The sequence below is a fragment of the Phasianus colchicus genome, chromosome 3 (genome assembly GCF_987193195.1).
Source record: "Phasianus colchicus chromosome 3, bPhaCol1.hap1.1, whole genome shotgun sequence".
NCBI lineage: Eukaryota > Metazoa > Chordata > Aves > Galliformes > Phasianidae > Phasianus > Phasianus colchicus.
This window is the reverse complement of record NC_143438.1, coordinates 48,535,557-48,562,200: the sequence shown is the minus strand read 5'-3', so window position 1 is coordinate 48,562,200 and position 26,644 is coordinate 48,535,557. Positions and strand designations below refer to the sequence as shown.

General features: G+C 40.1%; 1 protein-coding gene across 1 annotated transcript; it reads left to right on the top strand.

Annotated features, from left to right (window-relative positions):
- The first annotated feature begins 3,794 nt into the window (after nucleotides 1–3,794).
- On the top strand, nucleotides 3,795–26,644 carry ABHD3 (abhydrolase domain containing 3, phospholipase). Its single transcript, XM_031612833.2, has 9 exons — nucleotides 3,795–4,074; nucleotides 5,513–5,676; nucleotides 8,171–8,353; nucleotides 10,039–10,084; nucleotides 12,847–12,959; nucleotides 17,097–17,270; nucleotides 17,920–17,968; nucleotides 18,053–18,218; nucleotides 24,808–26,644. Exons 1-9 carry the CDS (start codon nucleotides 3,928–3,930, stop codon nucleotides 24,984–24,986), a joined length of 1,221 nt encoding a protein of 406 aa, XP_031468693.1. The 5' UTR covers nucleotides 3,795–3,927; the 3' UTR covers nucleotides 24,987–26,644.

The window sequence follows — 26,644 nt, the reverse complement described above, 5'->3', positions numbered from 1 at the left end:
AAAATCTGTCATGGGTCAAAAGATAAGTATCTGAGTACTTGAAAGTAATACTGGAATTGGATGGTGTGACAGGGGTTACTTATAAGGAAATTAGTTATTAATATTGCTGTTATTGACACTGCAGTGACATGCTTACACCCTAAAAGCAAGGCGATGCCTTTCTCAGTATGGGCATTTGTTTCAGTTTACGTGTGGCCTGTCACATGTACCTGATGCTCTTACTACTCCCATGAGTAAGCAACATAGATACAGCAACGGTTGAAAACTAGCATAGACCTCACCAATGTTTCTACAGGTCCAGATCTGATCTTGTGAATAGAATCTCTCTAGCTTAATGACTGAGGCATTAAACTGTTGGATTTGTATTCCTCAGAGACATTTCTTCAACCACCAGCATTCACACTGCCTGCTTTTCAGTCACATGTCTGTATGTGCATTAAAAGCCTTCCATGGACACACAGTGTTCTCTTCTTCTCAACCATTTGAGATTTTTCTTTATTTTTCAGGTGACTAAAGTGTTCTCCAAATTCATAGGCCTAGGACTTAAATGTAGACAGTCTGCTGCAAGCAACAATCACTTTCCTTCCTGAGAAGTAGCAGATCCCTATGCATCCTAATGCTGAATCCTCAGCTCAGCCAAATGACTGTCTCCAAAGGTTCCTAAACACACCTTGTTGAAGTCAACATATTTTCAGAACGAAGCTCTCTAGTGCAGCTGCTCACACCAGTGCTCACTTCACAATAAGTGTTCTATCTGGGGTATACAGCATGATATTCCGAGTCAGGACCTTCCTATAGCTTTCTCTACACACAGAGCAGATAAATTGCAAGGTTTGTAACGAAAGGTTTTCCATCCATTCAGTTTTCTTTTTCTGTAACAGGGTAAACAATCAAAGTCCAGAGCCTTCCTACCTTCAGCTTACTGATTCTCATACTTCCTTCAAATGTTGCTGTACCCCTGTATCTCTGCTTCTCTTCAGAGAGAGTACCATACTCTTACTAGTTTACCTTTATTTATAAAATATAAATTATTTTGTATCTCGTATCATTCAAATTGTATTGAATACTTGTGTCATTTTTTGTATCATTCAAATTCTTCTGTGGAAAATTCTTAAACTGTATGAACTGTTTTTGCAGAAAATGAAGAAAAGTAACAGATTTCAGCTTGTCAGACTGAACTGTAAAACATGCCGGACTTTTCCAAATACCGCATCCTAATTAGCACTGCAGTCAGAAACAGACATTTCCAAAATCTTCAGATGTTACAATGGGCTTTATGTTGTTGTCAAATTAGGACTGGAATCCACTGTTTTGACCAATTGGTAGGAACAAGGTAGCACTTTAATGCAAGGAAAGCTGAAGTATCTTGTAGTACTTCCCTAAGCTCTCTGACTCAATACCCAAAACAGCGAGGAGCTTTGCCCCCGCCATCTCATGAAGAACAAGTCAGGACCAGAAATGTTTTCAAATTCTGTCAGAGCAGTGCCTCTCCGATAAGATCTGAGCAAGGAGAAGCGATGCGGTAGGCCACGCCTCATCTTCAGCTTTTACATGCCTTTTCCTGTTTGTGTTTTTGTGATGATTCTCCAAGGTATAGCAAGACAACACTGCTAAGGTAAGCAGTAGAACAACTAAATCTGTCTTGCAAGGAAGAGACTCAATAAGTATGTCTTTCCTGAACAGATCACAGAGATGAGGCATAAAATAAGGAGCAGGAAGGTACTGCTGAGTCCTGTGATGTGTGGGAGTACCCCCAACAGCAGATGCTCAGCTGCAGGACATTTGTATTATACCAGGCACGTGCAACCTGAGGGCTGGCTCAGCTTGCAATGCACTCGTCCTTCACCCTAAGCTATAAAGGTAATGTTTCTTCACTGCAGAGTGGTTCAGGGCATGTACACATTGCTCAGCAACAACCAAACCATCCGTGTGCTATTCACACTGTGTCGACTGAAACCAGGGCACAGGGAAGGCAGTGCTGATTCAAGCGATGGAAAATAATGTTATACATTTTGATAAATTGGCTAAACACAGTGCTCTGAACAGCAAAGAATATGCAGCCACGCATTCCGTTTTGATAAGGGAATTTTAGCGTCAGTTTCAAAATTGCTAAAAAAATCAATTAATGTTCACAATATCAATTTCAGTTGATAGAAATACACTACCTGGAAATTTCAAATGGAATATATAGAGTTGCAACCAGATGTTCAACTGCAAAACGTGACCATGTCTCTCTACCAGACTTCTATGAGCCCTCTCTTACCAGAGAGAAATACCCCTCACTTCACAGCCACGCCTCATTCATCTCACTGCTTTTCAGCAGTACATACATGTGTGAGCAAATATTTTCAAGGATGAAGTACAGAAAGAGTAAAATTTAGTCAAAAATCTCTGAGGAATCCCTTGAGAGCCTACTGAGAACTGCAGCCACTGTCACTAAACCAGAGCGATGCGCTAGTTTCACAAAAACAAGGAGAGATATCCCACTAGTTTTATGGTTTTGTTCTTCTTGTTTCTTATAATTTTTAAGAAAAAAAAACATTAAAAATTAAAATTAAAACTAATTAATGATACTGTATGTTTTATGAGGGCTGTTCTGAAAGTAATGTCTCCTATTATATAATATTGGCCCATCAGATGGTGGTATGGCAGTAGAGGCTGAACCTTCCCACCAATGTTCTGTTACCCGTTGTTGTGGTCTGACAGATGGCAGCAGAGGTCTGACGGAATGGCGTCTGACATGGAAGTGTGTATGAAGCAACAGAGTGTCACTGAATTCTTGTATGAGGAAAAAATGGCACCCACTGGCATTCACTGATGCTTGCTGAACACTGATGGAGACCAACCAGTGGCTGTAAGCACAGTAAGGCAGTGAGGCTGTGTGTGGTGTGTTACAGCAGTGGTATCATCTCTGCTGGACAGACGTTTATGAGCATGGCATGCATATTCTTGTTCATTGTTGGCAAAAATGCAGAGCTAATGGTGGTGACCATGTTAAAAGCTAGTGTTTTGTAGCTGAGAATTTGCTCTATCAAATAGCGTTATTGTGCTCTTTTTATCTGTCATAGTTTCCATGGAAATAAATAGGAGAGTAACATTCAGAGTAACTTATGTATATACGATCCCAAAATCATTACACTTCACTCAACGTGGTGCAGGCAAGCCAAAAAGTTGGACTCCGATGTATTATCGACAGTGATCCTACGATTTTACCAAGGAAAAATGCAGTCACATTGTACTGCTACTTCAGCTGGAGACAGAAGCATCGGGGCAGGCAAACACGTGAGGGTCTCGCTGCAGCAATCCGTGCTGCTGGAAGGGAGCACGCAGAGATGCCCTGGGGAGCTCCAGACTGCTTCTGCTCCGCTCTGCTCTTCACTAACGCCTTGTAACGAAAGGGAGAGGTGGCAAAGCTGCCACGGACTTCAGTCTCAAGTACAACATTTCCACGGCTGGTGCGGATTAGCCAATGCTGTACCTGCAAATCCCCAGCGTCCCCTCTCCCTCCCGTACAATCAATAGTCCAGTACAATCAATAGCGGGCAGGGGCAGTTCCGCAGTCACCGGGTTTCCGTAGGTCGGCACCAGCCGCCCCCTATCCCCCACGCGAGGGGAAAACGCGGGGCTGAAGCACTCCAGGAAAGCACCGGCCGCGGGCTGAGGCGCCCCACGGCCCGGCCCGGCCCTGCCGCTTCGCCCGGCCCCGCCACACCCTCTACCGCCTCACGCCGCCCCCCGGCCGCCCCGGGCCTCGCGGCCGCCCGCTCCCCGCAGACCGGGGCGGGCCGGGGGCGGGCCGGGCATGGCGCCGGCGGCGCTGTAACGCGGAGCGGTGCCCGGCGCCGTGCGCAGCCGGCGGGCAGCGGGAGCCGGGCGGCGGCTCCTCCTCCTCCTCTTCGCTCCGGCTGTGGGCGGCGGTGCGGCGCGATGGACTGGCAGGTGCTGACCCGGGAGCTGTCCCTCTACCTGGAGAGCCAGGTCCGCGTGGGGCTCTTCGGCTCCGGCGTGGGCTTGTCTCTGGTGCTGGGCTTCGGCGTCGCCTACGCCTGCTACTACCTCAGCAGCATCGCCAAGGTGAGCGGGAGGGCGGCGGGCCGGGCTCCGCAGGTGTCCCGCTGACAGCGTCCCGCGGCCCCGCGAAGGTCACCTCGGTCCCTCCCTGCCCGTGCTGTGGGTGTCCGGCGTCCTTGCGGCGGGCTCAGCCCGCGGAGGGCCCTTCCGCCGGGCCGGGCCGGGCCGTGGAGGAGCCCCGAGCTTGGCTGCGCGGCCCTCCCGGAGCGAGGGGGTGCGCGGCCTCCCGCATCCCGAAACGCGGCCCTGGGGCTGGAAGGGGGGCCCGGCCCGGAGGGCGTGGGGTGACGGGCTTTGCCTGGCCGTGTCCCGCAGTGCGGTGAGGCGGGGAGCGGTGACTCGGGAAGGGACTGAGGAATCCCCTCTCCGATGTGGGTTTAGGAGCAGCACCGGTAACGAAGGAGTTCCCTGCCCTTGTGTCTGCCCTCAGTGCCGGTTTAAGTACTGTTGAACTTGCTGTTGCTGCTGCGTTTTGGGGCTCTGCCACCCTTGTACCTCTGTGTGGTACACTGAGTGGTTTCACGCATCATTTGGGTACAGTGAGCCTGATCCCGTCTAAAGTGGCCCCGCGGAGTAATAGTGAGTGCCTCATTGAGTGCTTAACCAACTGAAAATACACATATGCAAAGAGTTAAGGCTGGTAAAGACTTGCACGCCGCCACGAGCTCCCATAGAATTGCTGAGAACATTGCCTTCCTCTCTGTCAGAAAAAGGACGCTTTATTTTTGTCAGAGGAGGAAAATAAAGGGTCAGGAGGACATGCTGCTGCTGCTCTGCGTGCAATGCTTTTCTTTAAATGTTCTGTTATTGTCCTGCTACTGCCTGCATGCTGGAGAATCAGTGTAAAAGGGAAGCTTAAGAAATATGGTTGCTAAAATATGAGTCACTTGATGTGACGATTTCCACACTAATTGGAATTGATGTATTCTCACAGTGCGAAATATATCTGCATGCAGAACGTTTTAGAGGTGAGTACCAATGCAGTGTGTGCTGTAGCGTGAGGTGGGAGAGGGAGTGTCCTACCAGGTTAAAATAGGAACTGCAAGAGCACAGTCCACATCCCTGGATAAGCTTCATTTCTGCGTCGTACAGGAAAATCTATGCAATATTTCTCACTTGCAGTGTTACACTATGTTTTTGGTTCCTCAGGGAAAGGTATGATGCTGGTAGAAATAGAGCTGGAATAATGTATTATCAGAAATAGGTAAGGATTCCTTAATGCTTAGTGATTTTTTTTTTTTCTTCCAGTTGTACAATTTTGACATTCCATTTGTTTTTTATTTACTTATATCTTCACTACAAAAGGAAAAAGTAATGTAAGTAAATATATTAAAGAAATCAGTCTTCTGGGAGAGGATTTAAACAGACTTTTGTCGATTTATTACTTATTTATTTATTTTTCCTCTGAATGCCCATTCCTGACTGTAGTCTCTCTTCCTAGAAACCCCAGCTGGTGGCAAGCAATGAACGTTTCTGCCGCTTTCTGGAAGAGTACTGTCCTGTTGTGACAGAAACTTACTATCCCACGATTTGGTGCTGGGAAGGTCGGGTGCAGACACTCCTGCGTCCCTTTATCACCTCTAGACCCCAAGTACAGTACAGAAAGTAAGTGCCTTTCTTCTAGAAAGTGACTGTTTGTGTAGCCAATGGTTACCTTACTCTGGGTCACAGCTACCATTATTGCTCAAGCTTGTGCCCATACATTTGCTTTATGCTCATCTCTAAAACTCTCTCCTAAGCTTGGTACTGTTTTTGTCCTGGTCTCAATATGCAGTAAGTTTAGAAAGTCAGGATCCCTATTCTAGCTCAGAGAGTTTTGGAGCACTGAAATACTGGTGTCAGTATAGGAACTGATATGGTTATATGTTCACAGACGGTTGAGGTTGGAAGGGACCTCTGAAGGTCATCTGGTCTAACCCACCTAGACGTTGCCCAGGCCTATGTCCCAGCAGCTTTTGAAGATCTCCAAGGAGGAGATTCTGCAACCTATGCCAGTGCTCCATTGCATGCGTGGCACAGAAGTGCTTCCTGATGTTCAGAGGGAACCTTCTGTGTTCCAGTTGTGCCTATTTCCTCCTATCCTGACACAGGGCACCACTGAAAAGAGCCCGGCTCTGTCCTCTTTGCTCCTCTTTTCCCTTCAGGTATTTGTACATGTTGATAGCTACCAACTTGAACTGAAGAGGCCCAGCTCTCTTAGCCTGTCTTCACAGGAGAGATGCTTTGGGCTCTCCAGCATCTTCATGGCCCTTTGTTGGACTCTCTGCTGTGTGTCCATGTCTCTCTTGTGCTGGGGGATGCAGAACTGGACCCAGCACTCCAGGTGCGGCCTCACTAGAGCTGAATAGAATCACCTCTCTTAACCTGATGGTGAGACTTTGCCCAGTGCAGCCCAAGATACCGTCAACCTTCTCTGTGGCAAGGGCATACTGCTGACTCACCTTCACTTCAGTGTTCACCAGGACCCCAGGTCCTTTTTTGCAGAGCTGCCTTCCAGCTGGGTGGCTCACATCATGTTCTGGTGCCTGGGGGTTGTTTCTCCCCAGGTACAGGACTTGGTACGTCCCTTTGTAGAACTGCAAGCAGTTCCTGTGAACCCATTTCTCCATCCTGTTGAGATCCCTCTGGATGGCAGCAGAGTCATCTGGTGCATCAAATATTCTGGTGATTGAATGCTTTCATTTTGGAAAGGTAATACTATCACTTTCTCCGTCCATTTAACCAATACGTTCAACCTTAATCATAGCACGGCTGCTCTCAGCCCAGTTCTGAATATAAAAATTCCAGACGTCTGGAATTTTCAGAGTTACTTTTACCTCTCAGGTTTATCTTGTGTTCTTTGATGCCTAAATTCTAAGAGGAAAGAAATTAAATGTATTGTTTGTCCTTAGCTGATCTCTCTCACACAGAAGTGAGACTAAGTCTGGCAAGTGAGGCATTTGGCACAAGAGCTAAGGAGAAATACTTTTATGCTCCGGAACCTGGACACAGCACAAGTTGTTTCAGCTCTGTTTGCATGGTAGAATAGATTTAGCATTTAGCAGCTTCCCTTAGTTTTAGTAACTAGGAAACATTTCAGTAGCATGGCCATGTCCACTTTTTGTAGCCTTGCTTGTGTACTCTCTGTTGCAAGGTTTGTGAGGAAAGAAATGTAGTTCCATGGGGCAAAGCTTAATTTGCACCATTTGAGATTGTGTTGGCAGTACATGCTTGAGTTGCATCTACTGCCCACTACTGAAAAAGGGCAAAGCTGACATTGTGAGTTCAAGAAGGCTGGTTAGTTTCAAAATCTGTAGTAAGTTCTATCAAAACTGTATTTTCAAATGAAAAATCAAATGCAAAGAGGACTTAAATTTTGTTTGTTTCTACATTAACTCCCTCGCACAATGTATTCATTACCAGAGAAAACGGAAGATTCTGTATGTTTCTATTTTAAATATATATATATATATATATACTGAAACCATCATTGCATTGTTTAATGCATGCTTAGCCTCTTGGGATAGTATCACATTTGTTACATTCTTAAGATACATGTTTTAAGAGTTCATGCTAGCAAAGTTGGTAGAGATATAAGGTGAAATTCTGGCTTCGCTGAATCTGTAAAAATGGAGTAGTGTCTGTCTGTGTTCTGTGTGTTAAAAACATAGCAAAGTTTGTACACACAGCTTCTTTGAGTAGAGGGAAAAAAACACGATAGATATTTAGCATGCTGCCCAAAGTGCTACCAAAAGGTTCTCAGACCACACAAAGGAAAAGAAAACTGTAGTAGGCAAGCCCACATAAAATAGGAGGCAGTGCCAAAAGCCATGTTAGTTCCAAACTTCCACTACATCAACAGCAAATGATGAAAGGTCAGCTCTTCATTGACTGTAAGCTGGAGCTGTGCCATGACTGACTGCACTAACTCATGTCACCTGAAGGTCCGATTCTTTAGGAATGTTATACCTGTAAGCATACTGAGGTGGTACTTTTAGCGTTATGATGAACAATGAACAAAGTAGATTTCATACCTGGTAATTTTTACAGTTTAAGCGCTCTTACTAGAACGCATACATTTTTAAATCTAATCATGGTTGTCTTAAAATGTGCCTTTCAGTGAGCTCATTAGAACAGCAGATGGAGGACAGATTTCGTTGGATTGGTTTGATAATAATGACAGCTTATATTATCCGGATGCCAGCACAAGACCTACAGTCCTGTTATTGCCTGGTCTGACGGGAACAAGCAAGGAATCCTACATTCTTCATATGATCCATCAGAGTGAAACACTGGGATATAGGTGCTGTTGTATTTCATTACTTACATTTTGCGTGCAATATGTGTATGTAGGAGGCGTCTTCCTAAAGTAAGTGAAATTTAGGAAAATTAGTTTATGTAAGAAAGTATTAGAGGTAATAATAATAATAATCACCAAATTATGTAATAGGCAGTAAATTCTAAAAATCTGTTTTAGTATCTACAGATGTGCTCCAGAAATTGCAGTGAACACAAGCTATGTCTGCATAGGTCTTTGCTGCCGTGTCCTAAACTATAACATCAGCATTTGTGTACCTTCACACTTCCTTGAGAAGGGGTTTGTATTCAGCTTCACAAAGCCTCGTGTGGATGGATTGCTGGCAGCAGGCATTGGAGGAGGTCAGCTGCTGAATGCCAGAACTGCCCAATTCAGTAGCCTTCAATTCCTGAGTGCAGAAAGGGAAGCCAACCCACTCGTACTGGTTATGCTGCAGGAAGAGGTTTGTCACCTCTTGACTGCCACTGTGTAATTTAGTTTTGTTATTAAGGCTTCTGGTCAGAATTGGGTATAATAAGTGTATTAGTCAACGGGTAAATTCCTTTATGTAATCATATTCCTGCAACTGTGCTTTAAAATACGTTCCAGGATTGCTGCTTGATATGTGGCATTTTATAATTGCAGACTGTCTTTTGGTATTGACAATATGAAATTCTTCAAGTATATATGAGTGTTTGTGCTCATTTCTGTCTATTTGTTCTCTGTTTGAACATCTGGGTGGCTGCTTTATAAATTGTAAAAATACAGCAGCACTCTTATCTGTTCAAACTGCTTTTAAAATCACTATTCCTTCAAAACTTATTTGTAAACTAGAGGAAGAAAGACCCAGATCAACAACTTAGAATTGTTTTTAAAATAGTCCCAAAAGAAAAATCTGCATTTGATCACCTAACAAAGGGAAATATAACATTAAAAAGGAGAACTTTAGGTTTTGTTTTTAAACAGCAACATTTGAAAAATAGAAAAGTCATTTTTTTCATTATTCATTTTTTTCACAGGCCTTTAACCCATCTAAATGTGTATATTTTATTTAACAAAGTTATTCCAATGACATGCTAGAAAAGCAATAGAAAAATAAGATTTATTAAGAAAACATATATTCCTAAAGTAATATGTAACTGCTAGAAAATTCAGCAACTCCAACATAGAGAAAGCAGAAATACTGCTGTGCAGGACAAAAAAAAAAATGTCCCCAAGATCTTGTACAAAATGTAGATGCAGCTGTTGTAGTTTTGATTTGGGTCATTCGTTGCTATTTCATAAAATGATGTTATATGGAGAATGTCTGCACATAGCTCTCCTTTTGCACAGGCTCAGCACTGCACTGGCATAACTTACAGTCTGTAATTGGCCAGCTCTGAGTGCAGGCAGAGCAAGATCCATGCACTGTTGTCAGGTAAGCCATGCAATTCTCATCCTGCAGTCTGACCTAGACTGACAGATCACAGGGTTCACTTATAGTTTCACTGACTTCAGTGAAATCCCACTGGTATAAAGGTCATTCTGCACCTGTCAGATTTCAGCATTTGTAGAGCAGTGAATGTTTATGTGCTGAACTTACACGTAGAACTGGCTTGTATTTCTTTATGTATTTTCATTTGTGTGTGCGCATTATTTTTTTAAGATGAAAAAACAGTCTATATAATTGAATTTGCTTTCTCAATTTTCAGATGTGTGGTTTTTAACAATCGAGGAATTGCTGGTGAGGAACTTCTGGTAAGGATGAATGTTAAGATAAACATCTCTCATGTGTGATCAGTATATATGTAACCATCGGTGTCTATTTGTAAGGCTCTATTTAGATCAGAGAAGCTCATAGCATATGTTGAAAATGCAGAGAAGAACATCTCGTCTGATAGATCAATAACGAGTAGTTACAACCTTTTACTTTGAATCTCAGAGACCAACTGGTCAACACAAAATTGTTTTTGAGTAATTACTGCACTGAGGAGCAGTGGTAATTACTTTTACAATTACCAATATCAATTTAAGCTAAATTCTGATGCGTTTAGAAGGTGTGTTAAAATTGTTGTGCTGTTAAAATTGATCTGTATTATGTGTTACTGAATTAATGAAGCAGATTGATACGGATAGCCATGTCTAAAAATGAAATGCATTCTTCTGTGTTTCTCTGCAATTATGACACAAACTTAGCTACAAAATAGTTTTGCTGTGTGTCTGAGACATACATGTCACGTTTGCCTAGAAATAACTGGCAGTCCCACAGATGATAAGATTGTGAAGCTAAACATTTCCTGCAGCTGGGCACAAGGCGTGATGAAATACTGCTGAATAAGCTTTGTTTCTTCATATGTGTTTTGTTGAGAGTTTTGCAGCTGGTATGAGTGTGCATAATACTCAGTATTGTTTTGCATTTTTTAATCCCCTGGTTTCAAACTTAAAAAGCTCTGAATGTTTTCCCATAATCAGATAAAATATTTCAATGCAAATATTGCCATGTTAGGGTAGTTTTCTGCATACTTCTGGAGATGGATGTACAAAGCAGTTTTGTGACACACAAAGTCCTTATTGATGAATTTCTGAAGCACTAACAGAAAAGATCTCTTGTTTGGGTGCATTGTGTGAAATTTAGTGTAATCGGATTTACATATTTAAGCATTATAAGTTCTTACTGTGAAGCAAAACAGCTGAAATTGTAACGTTTTCTGTAAGGGGGTTTCTTCACTTCAATATGAAATCCCTAGTTAATGAGTTTGAAGCATGGTTGAGCAGCACAGTGGAAATTAGTCATGCAAGTAATTATTTTTCTCATCTCTTTAAAGATGGATGTAAATTTACACTATGTGATAGCTATATAGGGAATCAGCTAAACAAATTAGCTGTTTTTTTTTTTGTTTTTTTTTTTAATTAAAGTTACTGTGAATTATTGTTATGGAATAATCAAATACTAAATGACCACAGCCAATGTGAGCTAAGACACTGTCTTAAAATACCTTAGTACAATAAATAAGTATCCTGATAAAAGTATCCGGAATTAATTGAAATTAAATAGTTTTATAAACTATAGTTTTATAACTTTAATTAGTTATAGTTTTATAAACTTTTAATCTGATATACTTTCACTTTGAAGACATTAGACCTTTTTCCTTGTAAACTTGACAACTTAATTAAAATAAAACACATTCACACCATTTATAATTAATAGGATGTAATAAAGGGCACAGTGGTTCATGTGGATGAGAATTGGAAATGCAACATGAATGGAAAACATCTTCAGCTTTAATTATCCAGATTTAGTTTTTTCTCCTTTTTTTTTTTTTTTTAAATCTTTTACTTCAACATTTTAATATTCATATTAAGTGTACTTTAATTAGCTTCTTTTAATTAAACTTGATAAAATTGTTATCCACAAATATCCAAGCTGTTTAACTGAAAATAGTTTAGAACAGCAACAGAAAAGGAAAAAAAAAAAAAACAAACAAACCTTAAAATACAGTGTTGCTTTAAGCAACAAAAATAAAATCAGTTAATTTAAAATAGAGTACTTTCTTAGTTAGTCTTAATGTTTGTACTGAATTCTGGCAGACTAGCCACTACCTTAAGTCAAGGTTTCTAACATGTTTAGTAACAACTACAGAGTTAAAATCTCTCTTGCTGTTGAAGAAATCTAGAGAACACCATTAGAAAAACAGCAACAAACAAACAAACCCGCACCACTGTGATTCCTACTGTTCCTATAAGTATTTATCTCTCTTACTCTGCTCCACAAAATCTTCAGGTTGTGACCTGTGGTAGTTGTCTATGCAGGCAAGGCTCAAAAGCCAGGCTTATCCTACCTTCAGGTAAGCAGGGAGGGGAGTATCCAAATACCAGTGATGGCAGTGGGAGGCATTCCACATTCCAGTTCAAGATCTGAAGAGCTGCAGCTGGTAGATAGAGAAGGAATATAATATATGTGTTCCGTTGCTTTTGTTAATAGAGTATGGTAGTAAAGTGGGTAAACTGCAGTACTGAATTTTTATTTATTTGCTCATATTGTGTAGAGAATCTAAATATAGTCTACCTTTCAAGTTTGAGCTGGCAGAACTTGAAATCTAGTATTTTCTTTGGCATTTGAATGTGGATGGTGATGGTCAAATTGTCATTATGGCTATTTTTTATTAGTAAATCATAGCCTTTATGATGTGTTTTTATTTCTTTAGGATATCTTAAAAATACTGGTGCTTGTCTAGTTTTATCTAGTTTAGCTAGTGACTCTGTGGTCAGATTTCACCTAATGATTTAATAGTTGCAGGTAGTGAACATCTTTATTACTTATTTTATTTTGTAATGATAGCAAGCGTCTTCTTCGTCCACCTCCTCCTGAAATGCTTGGGTTTCTGTTTGCTATTTAGTGCACTTTCAGGATAAGTGTTAAATTTATCTTGTTATATAAATGCCCCACTATACAGTTTGCTTTGTCCTTAAAGGTTGATAAAAAAGCTTATGGTGGCATTTTTCCCTATGACTCCTTACAGACTCCAAGGACTTACTGTGCAGCTAACACGGAGGATTTGGAGGCAGTTATTCATCACATACACAACTTGCACCCCTCAGCTCCCTTCATGGCAGCAGGTGTTTCTATGGGAGGGTAAGGTATTATGTAACAGAAGTCTCAGCTTATCTGTGATCTTAATAAGACTGTTACAGCACGATTGTAAATTGTAATTATTCTGCAATACTTACTGCAACTAATTTTGGTCTGTCTGTACTTGTGAATATTCGGAAGACTATTAGAAGCTTAACTTCCTTGAGGCTTTTAGCTCTGTGTCAGGTAAGGCAGAAAGCAGCCAGAGTTCAAAAGATGGAAGGGAGGAGAATAAAGGGACAAACAGGGAACACTGACAGATTGACAGAGAAACAGGTGGGCTGTACAATCTGTGGAAGCTATGAAGACCATCTTTGGAACAAAGGTATACAAAATAGAAACCAGAGCTAATGTACCTGTGTAAAACATCTTTCTCAACAGTCTCTGAAATTTCAGGTTTTAAAAAGATTTTCAGTCTGCCTGGGCTCTGCAGTGTGTGGGTAGGTTGTGCTGGAAGAGATGTGGGTATTTGCTCTGTCTCACTCAAAAGCAAGTACTAGCATTGTTACTGAAGCCAGCATGGGTTGATTTTAGCATGTGGTGTTAAGACTTGCTGTGTCCTGGCTTGTGTCCAAAAAGCATAGTTAGAACAGATAGTGATAGAACAGTTGCTAGAAAAATCATTGCTAGAAAGTAGGAAAAATGTTCAGACAGCAAAACAAGACAAAAGTTTTTGTCTTGAACAAAAACTGAGGAGAAGAGCTTCACTTAGAAACATGGCAGGCACAGTGGAAACTTTGAGACTTCTTTGTCATGAGTTTTATGGACAGTGGGCAGATAACAGACCTGTACATTGGCATTAATCTACTAATGACTTGTAGGAGCTTTGGGATAAATATGGGTTTATTCAAGTATTGTAGTTATTAATTAAATCAGGAACTTGGGAGCCTTTTAAATCAGTTAGGCCAATGTTTTTCCATTGTTGCTGTTGAAATTTGGTCAGTGTATTCAGGATAAGGAGATATGGACCTCATCAGTTTGTCAGTATCAGTCTTTCTGGAAAGTCCAGAATTGGGCCCACTACTCCAGATACCACCTCCTAAGTGCCAAGTACAGAGAAATAATCACTTGCCTAGTCCTGCTTGTTTTGCTTGTACTAACATAGCACAGCATATTGTTAATCTTCATCACTGCCAGGGTGCATTGCTGATCTGTGTTTGGCTTGCCCAGTCTTTTTCAGCAGTGCCACTCTTTCTCCAGTCATGAATCTGTCTTAGGTGTAAGACTTTGTATTTGCCTTTGTTGAACTTCACAAAGTGTCTGCCAGTCCATTTCTACAGCCTATTGAGGGCACTCAGCATGGCAGCTTTGTCTTTTTGCACCTGTCACTTTCCATAGTTTGACCTGCAAGCCCACCAAGGTTGTAGTTCATCTCATTATGCAGTTGTTAATGCAGGTGTTATGCAGTATCAACCCCAGTACTGATCCCAGAGGAACATAACTAACAGATCTGACTCCTTCAGTTGTGGATTTCATGTTCCTGATCACAGCCATCTGAACCTAGTAGTATAAGCCAGTTTTCCACCACATTAAAGATCACCTATTAAGTCTCTGTCTCTCCACTGGCTGCCTGGAGACCATGGAACATTGTCAAAAGCCCTGCTAAAGTGAAAGTAAGCAACGTTCTTTCCTATGATCTTTGAAAGTGGTCAGCTTATTAGTGCAGACAGTCAGGCATGCTTTGTCCTTGGCTGTTTGGCTGTTACCAATCACTTTCTGATTCTCATGTGCTTGGAAATGACATCCAGATGAGAGTCCCAAATTTGGGCTGACCAGCCTGTATTTCCTCCTCCTGTTTTTGCAGAGTGTGTGACGTACTTTTTTCCAGGCATCAGGAATATCTTATAGTTGCTGCAACATTTCAAAAGTGATAGCAATTTCACAGAGACCTTGGCTCTCTCCTTTTGGAGCTTTGGTGCACCACGCTTCATCCTGTAAATGTCTGGTTTGCATAACTGAGTCCTCACTCAATCCTCCTCTTCCATAAGTAACACTACAGTCTCCCATACTCTGCCACTAGGCAAAGGGACCTAGTAGGCCTGAGAACAGGCTTAACTTCAGCAGTAGAGACAGAAAATAAAAGGTACTCTTGGCATTTTGCAAATGTTTTGTCATAAGGTCCCCTGTTCTGTTGAGTAGTTGGTCCAGGGCGGAGTACAGGTTGGTCAGCCTCATTCTTTGAGAAGATCCTCTGGAAGCCATTTCCAGTCACACAAAGGATCAGAATGAGACTGGATTTATCAAGGACACAGTGTGCTTGAATGATCTGCTTGCCTTCTGTGGTGATACAACTGGTTTCACTGTTGAGGGGTAAGGAGTGGATGCTGCTCTGAGCATTTCTTTTGTTACCAGTGTACTTAGGGAAGCCCTTCCTGTTCTGCATGTTCCTTCCCAATTCCAGCTGAATATTAGGTATTTCATACAGCATCTCCTGCATGCTTGTGCAATGACTGTATCTCCTTGGCAGCCAACTCCCAACCTGCCCCGCCTTCCACCTTCAGGATATTTTTTTTAACTCAATCAAAAGTCCACATGGGGACTGTCTCCATACTTCAAAATTAATTGGAGCACTTACATGTTTAAAATTAAGCAGGAGCAGAGATTTCACTAGGAGCATATTGTGAATATCATCCACTTGTCCAAATCTTACAATATTTTTCATTATTTATTTTTTTCAATTTTTTTCTGAATTTCCAGTTAAGTTACATAGAACGTATTTGCCCATTTGAGAAGAAAAATAGACGTTCACTTCACAAAGGTATAAATGTAAATTATCATCTGATCTTTGGTACATATTATTTTGGAAAGGGACTTTGTTTTCTTACATAAATATTCCTAAACCTTCTCTCCGCTACATATGTTCTGTAAATTCTGTTAGAAGTAGTTTCTTCTGCTACTGCAACATTTTTTATTGGTTTATGGCTCATTTTTCTTCTTGTATATACTTCTTGGAGTATATAGACCATGGCTCTTAAGTTCCTCCTTTTCCGTGAGTGAGGGGGAGCACACACTAGCTAGATCCTATATGTGTTACAGACAGCTTTCCTCGTTGGGTTTAACTTGAGTAGTTTGCAGGCACACATTCCCAAGCACTGTTAGTTATTCTTTTCCTGCTTGTTCTTACCAACTGGTGAGTAGGCAGGAACCTACATCTCCCTTCTGTATTGCTATCCTGTAATTTGGTGGGTAGTGCGCAGGGATAAATCCTGTGTTGGCAGGCTCGTTCGCACAGTCATTGCTATAGGCTGCTGTCTCCAACAGATGAAGCCAAGGTATAGAGTGTTAGTAATTCAGGAAGCTACATTAATTTTTGTGGAGCTTCTAGTGTTTTGGCTTCAAGATTTGATGTTAAAATGCTGCTTGGAAACCTTGGGGGTATCAGGCAGTCGAGTTGTTATTTTTCTTTTACTATCTTCTTGCTAATTTAATTTTTCAGCATCTGAAGGGTTAGGTACTCATGAACTCTCCCTTTTTTCCAACTCAATTAAACATTAGCAGTACAGACTGTAAGTTGCAATTGGTCAAAAAGGCAAGATTTATACTATTTGTTTGGGTCATGATTTGTTAGTTTTATTAATTATTTATCACTTCATTCTTTACATGCTTCCTGTTAAAGAAAACATGTTCTCTCATGTGTCTGAAGTGGGGTAAAGGCATTACGTTCAATTCCAAAGACAGTTTCATAATGATGCAAGTGTGCCAGGGGTGCATTTATCAGGCAGACTGATTAGATTTACAGGTTCAGGAAGTCTAAGAGTTGTAAAATTGTAAAACCTACTAACAGTCACGAATACCTGTTCCATGAGTAAGGTGTATTTGCTTGACGTTTTCCTTCCTTCAGTGATATAAATAAGACCAGTACATATATCTTTATTTTTAAATGTACTTCTATCCGCATCCCACGCGATGCACTCGGTTCCTTTCTGAATGTGGAGAGAGAAAGCAAATTTCATGAGTCATATGCTGATAACATTGACTACTTTTTAGAAGTATTAGGCACAACTGTAAGGCTCATAATTACATTATTGTAATTGTTATAAGGAAAAGCAGACAAAAAGGTGGTTGATTGTTATATTTGCTTTAGATTGAAGCAAACAACTTGATAGTATACATATTTCTGTTTTTCATTTCTGTTTGTAGCATGCTTCTTTTAAATTACCTGGGCAAAACTGGCAGAGACACCCCTTTAATGGCAGCTGCAATTTTCTCTGCGGGTTGGAATGTTTTTGAATCTGTAGAATCTCTGGAGAAGCCACTAAACTGGCTTCTTTTCAACTATTACTTGACTACTTGTCTACAATCCTCTATCAGCAGGTGAGTTGCCTTCTAAACTATTTGGCAAGATGGAAGGATGTTAGCATAAGGTCTATAGCAGGTACAATAATACTGGCAAAATTAATGATATAACAACATTTCACAAAGTTTTCTTGCGTGCATTTTTCTATGGGCTTTGAAATCAAAGGGATGTTTGCAGGAAAAAAATTGTCGTCAATGTGACTACATTTCTCTGTTCATCTAGGGAGTCAGCAGAAGACTAATGTACTTCTGGATTTATAGAATGAACCAATTTAATTTTTTAGACACCTGCAGAGTTTGAGTTGTGTATTTATATACATGTATTATATATACTAATTCTTTTAAGTCAGCTTTGATTGCAGAAATGTGGAGAGAATTAGTTCATCCTTTGTTTTGTAAAATTAGGTTGTATTTTATATTTCAAATATTTAATTCTCTGAACTTCAGCTTCTTATGACTAATGCAGATTTTGACCATGTTGCTGGATGTGCCTGCATAGAAATGAATGATTCTTATGTTCTTGATTTCCACAGGCAGATTTTTCATGAGATAAAATTAAAAACAGGCATGTTCTTGATAGGGAGTTATCTATAGAAACGTATCTATGGACCAGAGGACTTCTACATCTGTTCATATAACCTTACAATTTTTATTCCTTTCTCTCTAGGCATCGACAAATGCTGGAGAAATTATTTGATATGGATCTCGTGATGAAGGTATGCAAAAATGTTACTTTCACTTTATCTTGATGGTGTTTTACAAATGCTGACTTAATTCCCTGTTTGAATTCTGTATTTCAGGCTAGAACTGTTAGAGAATTCGATAGACAGTTCACTTCAGTCATGTTTGGCTACCGTACAATTGATGATTACTATGAAGATGCCAGCCCGTGTCGCAAGCTGAAGTCTGTAGGCATTCCAGTGTTATGCCTAAACTCTGTGGATGATGTTTTCTCACCAGGTCATGGTAAGTTTAGCTTTTTTTAAAATGTATTTCTCTATCTGTACAGTCCTTAAGACAAACTATAAAGGCCTGAGAATGAACTGTGTGTGAAGTTGTATGTAAATATTACTTACACATAGGATCACAATCTCCAGGAGTGGGTCAGTCTTCCAGTTTACTTTATAAAACACATACAAAATAGTTGGGTACAGAGGGGCCTGATTAGAATAAAACACAGAACAAGCACATGGAGTGGCAGCTATTAGCCATTAGCCTCTATATAAAAGCAAAGAAATACATGCATTTAGGGTGTGATTTTTTTTTTTTTTTCACTCTAAGAAAGATAGCAGATGTATTGCTCCCCCAGAAGTGTCTGTTTCTATTAACCAAGTATGAAGACAGCCTGTAACAAGGAGCTTAGTTATAGATGTCTGGACTGTAGGCATCCAGAGTTCAACAGAATTTAAAGCAAATATTCTTTGTTACCATTTTTTCCCTAGTCCCTACAAGGAATGTCTAGGGTTTGCTTATGTTTTGGATGATTCCAAGTCCCCTTGTTGTTGCTCACAATTCCAGTGACATGAAATCCAGTCCCTGAAAATTAAAAAGGAAGAAAGTTAGCATGTGGACCAAAATCTAGGGCAAGAGAAAAGATACAGAAGAGATGAGCTTCTAAAAGGGGATGCATTATAATCAATAAAAACCCAGCTGGATGAAGCAGCAATATTAGATAGTAACTGATTGGCTGAATACCTTGCTTTCCTTTCTCTTCCTATTTTCAGCCAGCCATGCAATCATTATGAACACTGTGCTTTTGATCTCTAACCCTGTTGCTAACTGTCTCAAAAAAGATCTGCTTATTCCTGCAGTCTGTGTATTGATTACAGTGTCTGAGAAGGAAGTGAGAAAAGAAAACAAAAGTTAATGTAGAAGAAAATCACTGTAATTAACAGCTGGTTGAGAACACCAATGCAGTGAACACCTGATACCTTTAAATACAAAGTTCGTTTGGTTGATTTATCTCAGGGAAGTTTTCTTCTGTTACCACAAGTCAAGTGAGATTATTGTAGAATGAATCACAAAATTGAAGTTGGTAAACAGATTAGAACAACAAACAGACAAATGAAGGAACTGAAAGATACTGTATACACGTGTATGTTCTATTTATGTATGCCCACATGTAAAGCATACACTGAAAAATGTACATACTTTATGTTAGTATTTTGAAGGCCTGTTAGAGACAAATGTGACATAAAGAGAAAAGGGTCATTCCAGTGGAGTGCACTAGAAATTTTTTTTTCTTCTTTTTTTTTCTCCTCTTGAACAAAAATTGTCTGTGCTACTCAGGAACAATATAAAGAGCTGGCAGCCACCTATCCCTTACATTGGCCAAAACAGAGACCTCAAAAAAAAAAAAAAAAAAAAAAAGTAAGATCGAGGTAAACATAGTAATACTCTTCCAGAATACTTCATTGATCTTTAACAATTAATAGTTCAGAAATGTAATAAGACAGCATTTTATTTACTAGCCTCTGTAGGATTTTTTTTTTTTTTTCTTGAGTTACTTTCCTGCTGCAAGCATACGCTGACTTGGAAATGATAATGGATATGGCTATGGCCTTAAACTCTGTATACAAATGTAAAATCTGGCTAGTCATTCTGAAGATAATTTTTTACTCATGGATGACTTCCCCCATAGTACCACTAGGTGTTCTAGTGTGCCATATTTCTGCCTCTCTGATTCACCTCTGTTTAGCTTTAGCTCAGTTTGTGGTTTCTATTCAAAAATAAAATACTGTGACAGGAGTAAGCTGGCTAGTTAGCACAAGTAGCTGCAGTGGTGAACTAGACAGCGTACTTATATCTCAGAGAATATGTTAACCTTATTCCCACTGGGAGTGGGACCTTTGCTAGCCAGACTAAAGCTAGTGCACAGATACTCCATCCCCCAAATCTGACATCGTGAAATTCAGTCTGAACACAGGTAAATGCTTTTTTTTTTTTTTTTTTTTTCCTCCTTTTTCTCTGTGGTTGGCCAGACACTGGAGCAGGTTGTCTGAATAAGTTGTTTGAAACACATCCACCCACAGAGGTGTGTCCATCAGGTTTTGAACAGTTCTGGGCAGCCTGCTCTATCTGGTCCTGTCTGAGAGGGAGTGAGCTAGATGATCTCAGAAGGTCCCTTTCACACTCACTGGATCTGGGATTCTGTAGCTTGACAAACCATTGGACTGAGTCCCCTGGAGTATGGCGGTACTGCATTTCTCTTGGAACTGGTCTTCAAATGAAACATGGCTCTTAGAGAACAGTGGATTATAAGGGTGGTCTCTTGTTTAAGTATCAAACCTATTCTTAGAACTAAACAATAAGAAATGCCTTAGGTGTCTTGCAGTGTAGAGAGAGGTGAGGTAGAGCATCATGAAGAATCTGAAACAATAAATTTTACCGTCTGTTAGAGACTGTCCATCCTCTTTTGAACTCCGACTCTAGCTTGCCTTTCTCTGAAAATGCTGTGGGAGCAGGCATGCATTTATTCCTTGTTCACAGAATTGCACTGTTGTTGTGATGGTGATTAGTTTTCTCTAGGACAGGTCACCAGAAAAAATACTGATTCACAGATAATAGTATGACTGTTATGTATGTGTATCTTTGACTCCTTTTTAGTTGGTGCCATATGTAACAACTTTTCACATTGAGTGCTGGTAGGAAACACAGGGCACCCCAATTAACAGCCTAGAATTTGCAGCCGCTACCAGCAGTTAGTCACTCCAGAGTAACTGGGGGTCACTCATCTTGACACTTCAGCTGTCCTGTGGTAGCAAACCTAAAGGGCTGGTGTTGTTCTGGAGAGTGACTTTGGTTTTGTTTGTTGTGTGTGGTTTGTTTGTTTGTTTTCTTGTTTGTTTTCTTGTTACTGTTTGGTTTGGTTTGTTTTTTTTTGTTGTTGTTTTGTTTGAAGTTTAAAGTGTGTGAACACATGTAAGCCCGTGGCAACTGAAGGGATTTTCCAGTGACAGCTACATAGGGGATTCAAAGGCACAAACTTCTTTCTTCAGAAGACTCCAGTCGTCTTTTGACTTTGGGAACTGATTATTTCATGCCTCATTGTGGTTCAACTCTCCCAGTAATACATGCCACCTTTTAAGATACCTTCAATTCCTTTTGTAGATAGCCCTCTACCTTGGAAACAGGCCTAGAAAACTCACTGGAGAGAAAGCTCTGCCAGAACTCTTTTGTGATTAAATATCTTTTATAAAGCCAGCCACACCTGTCTTCCTACACCAGAGTTTGAGGAATGCAAACCCAAGTCTGCTTTATCAATACCCAATTTGGACTTCAAGAGAGATGTTGTTTATAAAGTGCAAGTCTGTTGCCTCTTATTACTTGAAAACTTCTTGCATGTCTTCTATGCTTTGTACTTTCCAGCAATTATTTTTTAATATACTGTGAAAATACATCCTTTGATATTAACCCAGGGTTAGAAAGACACAATTCATTTGCACATCCTTAATATTGATGTCTAAATGTTCACAGAGTTTGGCAGTTGATGTATCTGTAGTTTAATTCTGGAATGCAGTTCTCTTATCACGTATTACTAACTAATGAAAGCAAATGCTTTCTTCACGTCTCTCACCAAAACTAATTGAAACAAGCCTTTGCTTGAGGAAATATGTAATACAATCAAGTCAAGCCCTTTTATTTTGTAGATGGCAAAAATAAATTAAGAAGATGGAATGATAGCATTCAGTATCAGTGTCACATTTAACTTTTCATCTGAATTTTTCTCCTCAGAAACTTTCAGCAACATATTAGGCATCCAACTTAAATTTCATCATACTAGTGCTTAGCTAATTCTGCTGGTGTGTGTTGTTTCCAAGCTGAAACCCTACCCTTGAAGTTAGGTACTGTGCTTTTCACTGAACATCTCCGACCCTCTGAATCCAAACTTGATATAATTTCTCTTGGGTGTTATTTTGCACCCTTTTCTGTAAAGACCAGGGTTTTTTTTTTCTGTTTTTTTTTTTTTTTTCTGCAAAGAAACCACAACAAATTAATTCTGAACAAGGTAATTCTGCACAGATATTTACACTATGGTTCTGTGTTCCCAAATTACAGATCTGTGCACTGCTGGATCAAGCAGCAGTACAAATTTTGGTCAGTGGAAGCATATGTACAAGTTTAGATTTGGACAAAGATGAATAGTAATGTCTTTTGGCATGCCACCCTGTAACCCAGAGAGCATCACATCCAGTGCTCCATTTGTCTGCGCTTTACATTGCAGAATTTGCTCTGTTGCACTATGGGCTTTTTAGTAGATAGCTAACAGTCCCTGGAAACAGCTTTGAGAGAAGCACCATGTGGTTGCCAAGCATCATTTGCATTTTGGCACATTTTTCAGTTCTCTTCTGAGAAGCTGCAGAGCAAGAAACTCTGCTGGGGAAAAATCATACAAATGGTGACCTAACTGTGTCGAGAATGTGCCATGGATAGGCTTTCCTATGCTCTGTAGGGGAGGTTAGAGCAGAAATGTAACAGCAGGTCAAATTTGGCAGCTACTGAACATCCTCACTGCAAATGGAAATAAATGGCTACATATTCAGCACAGTGCTGCAGCTTTTGATAAGAGCGATGATCTGTGGCAGAATTCTGCTGTAAATGAACGTAAGATAGAATAGGGAACATTCAGGATGGTAAAGATGATGTTCAGAAAGACCTGCATATGGCTCACGCTTTACCCAGCACAGAAGAGCTGTTATCTATCTCTGTCTGACCAGCCTTGTTGACTTTTGTTTTAGCTTTGCCTCAGCATTGCTATAAAAGGCCCAGGTCCTGCACGTAGCATTTCCAATTTTCCAGCTGAATAAAGGAAAAGTGAAGGAATTTTTGTAGAGACAGTGAGAAACACAGTTCCTTCCACTTAGTAAAGAATTGAAATCACTTACTAAATGCTGGAATCAATCTACTCAAAATGCATGCAACTTTAAAAGAATGAAAAAAATGGACAGCAGTGAGTAATGAAGAACCTCAACTTTGCAAGAGAATTCCTGCTGCTCTCTGGAGCTCAAAGGCTGTGTGCTACTCAGTATGCAATCAAGTTCCTATATTATGGGCAGGAGCCAGATAACACAACATTCAGAAAAGACACTGTGCTGCATGTGCAGTGGTTTTAGCATCCACATTGAGGCCTGGAGCGAAACAGAACGTTGTGCCACGCACTGCTGGGAAGGACTTCTGAGGCACAGGCTGCTCTCATGAATATGCAGATCCAGTGCTTCTGCCCCCAACTATCTTAAGGTGGGATCTGTTTGCTACAGTCACTGCATTCAAGATCCCATGCAGCTTCTCTGGCTGACAGTCCATCTTTAGCTAAGGAACAGGCGACATGCTGTTCCTTTAGTTAATGAAAATGAGAGCAAATCGGCATCTGAAGAATGCAGCAGCGAGCCTGCCAGCATCCAAATGAAAGGGGGGAACGTGTGCATAGAAAAGGTAAAGATGTGCAGGCATAATGACTACTCACCTTTATTATAGAAAATGCATAAGTAGTAAAGAAACACAGACCTCCAGAAAGCAGGGGGCATAAAATTCAATCAGAAAGGATATGGACAACTGACCCACCCTAAAGTGAACCTGATTAAATGTCGCTTTTAAAAAATGCTTTTTAATGCATAGGGCGGCACTGAAAATCCTGTGAATGAGTCACTGCTTTCTGTTGTGGTGCCAAGGCAATTTTAACTTAGACCTGAAATCGGACTTATTTTCTTGTGGAAACACAAACTTTTTTAGACAAATACCATGAAACTCCTATTACTTCCTTCTCTCTGGACAAAATGGGTATTCTTTTGCTGCTGCTCTGTCAGTCCTGAATAATTTAAAAAAATCTGTATGAATTTTGATGGGTTTTGTGTGTGTGTGTGTGTGTTATTTTGTTTGTTTGTTTTTATAGCGCAAAGTTTATTATTTGTAAACTGGAACTTCAGCATTCTTCACTGGAATGTATAGAGATTTCTGCTTGTTCAGAAAATAGCATATTTAGCATATTAGAACTTCATAGGAAACCGCTTAAAATAATAATTTCTTGAATCAAGAGCGCAAACACCACAGTTCCATAAAACTCTATCATTGTGTTGACCAGTTCATATGGTGACAGTGTTATCCCATTTCCTCATCATTTGCTTACCTTGTGTGTTTAGATAATGAGTTCCTCAGGGCAAGCACTATCTCTCACTATATTCTCATGGTGTGGTCTAAACATACAGGTGTAATCGTACAGAAAAACAGATATAATAATGATAATAACCCAGGATTAAGTTGTTCAAGGCCCCATCCAACCTGGCCTTGAACACCTCCTGGGACAGAGCATCCAGAACATGTCTGGGCAGCCTGTTTCAGCCCCTCGTCACCCTCTCAGCAAAAAACATGAACACGTGATTTCTGAAAGTTTTACAGCGGCCAGAAAAATCACATAGAAAGCCTGAGTTAATGATGAAGAGGCAGAAATGGCTTTTAACACAGCTCAGTTTCTAACTCCTGCTATACGTTTAAGCCTATAGTGCATATTTATTCATATATAGTATGATAAATACCTAAAGTTCTTTTTCCTCCCTTTTAGCTATACCGGTGGAAACTGCCAAACAAAATGCAAATGTAGCTTTGGTTCTGACTTCTTGTGGAGGCCACATTGGTTTTCTGGAAGGAATATGGCCAAGGAAGTGCACTTACATGGACAGAGTCTTCAAGCAGTTTGTGCAAGCTGTGTTTGAGCATGGAAACAAAATCTTTAGCATGTAGCTTTGGCTATAGCACAATGGCACATTCCAACAAGGGCAGTTAAGCTTAATGCACAAATTTTAACTACCATAAGCCAGCAAATGGAGAAAGTCCATTACTACACGCAAAAATATTTTTTGCCTAAGATTTTGTAGCAAGAAACTAAATATGTTGTCACTTTTGTATTTATTTTTAATATGCCTTACTAAGAATGACCTTAAATGAAACAGCATTCTGCATACATCAAATTGCACTTAACCAAAATCATCAAGTAAATAGATTGTAATTCCTCAAGATTTTAATTTAAACCAGTACATATCTAGGAGAGTTAATTTAGATGGCTTTTAATATTAGAATGGCAACATTCAAAATAACACTTATTGTCCTGCCAAACATAGTACATTCCTTAGCTGAAAATCTTAAAAAAATATAAGGAAGGAACACAGAGAAGCACTGGTTCTTCAAACAAGTCTAAATTGTGGCATGCTATTCCGTAGCATTAGACTGATCGGCTTTTGCTGTTTTACCCTGACAATATCCAGATTTAGGGCTAGTTATTGTGTTTTAAACTATGCCAATGCCATATTCATTTTACGTGTGTATTTTTTTTAAGCAGCTTATGTATAGTGTTTACATATAACCAAAAGATTCCTTTAAAAGAGTACTGTAATAACTTATGTAATTAAAAGACATTTTGCATTTCAATGTTTGTGTATAGCTGGGTGTTGTCATATCTGTAATAGATACTTCATATAACTGGTAAATTCAATTACTGTCTGTTATGTTTATATTACCTTGCAAGAACGTTACAGTTTTAAATAAGAAACCATAGAGCTCTAGGAAATTATGATATAGTCTGTTTTAAATTTTAAAATGTATAATTCTGAATCCATTATCTCTGCAATTGTTTCCAATAATTTCCAATAAGAGTGTAACAAAGTCTTTCAAGAAAGATAGGAGCTGGGACAGGATGGTGTCATTGGTTTGCTTATTTGATCACATCTGTGCTTCAGGAATAGGTTGTCAGCCATTGAAGCCTCCAGAAACTGATTGCTGCCCTGGTTGCTTATGAGGTTGTGAGGCTGCCTGAAACAGTGCTGTTTGCAGCCCTGAAAGAGAGAGCGAGCTACAGCGGATCCTTCAGGAAAATGGACAATTTTGAAAACTGCTGGGAAGGTCTAATTTAGGGCAGAGTGAAATGAAATCTTCTAAGCGGCTTCTATGGAGGTCCTCTCCCATGCTACTGATTATTTTGGGCCCAGCATCACAAAATCAGGCAATGGAGATGCCTTTGCATTTTTTGTATGTTTTGAACAGGGTCAGTGCAAGAAGAAAACATGGATAAAAAGCATGTCAGGTCATCTGTCTTAAGTAGTATATGAACAGTCCTCTTGCAAGGCAAGTATCCTAGTAAAGGTGAAGGCAAAGGAAGAACAGAAATAACTTTTGTCTTCAGATAAAGCAGAAATCATGAAAGCTAATTTTATAAGGTGGGAGGTTACATTAAAAATTAGAAAGTTTTCAAGTTTTGACTTTTTAGGTAAGGCATTGGGCTTTGTACAGATAATAAAGTCTAACTTACTTCTTACCTAATAAGGACAGTGGGAAAAGCAAAATGAAATTTTATGCATGTTGCTACAACAGATGAAATCAGCACATTAGTAGGGTGCCTTACTCAT

Bases quoted from the DNA above. Each gene is read 5' to 3' on its own strand.
- ABHD3 (XM_031612833.2), top strand. From the start codon at position 3,928: ATGGACTGGCAGGTGCTGACCCGGGAGCTGTCCCTCTACCTGGAGAGC. The intron at 5,677-8,170 runs GTAAGTGCCTTT...TGTGCCTTTCAG, and splicing joins CCCCAAGTACAGTACAGAAA to TGAGCTCATTAGAACAGCAG. The intron at 17,969-18,052 runs GTATGCAAAAAT...TCTGTATTTCAG, and splicing joins ATATGGATCTCGTGATGAAG to GCTAGAACTGTTAGAGAATT.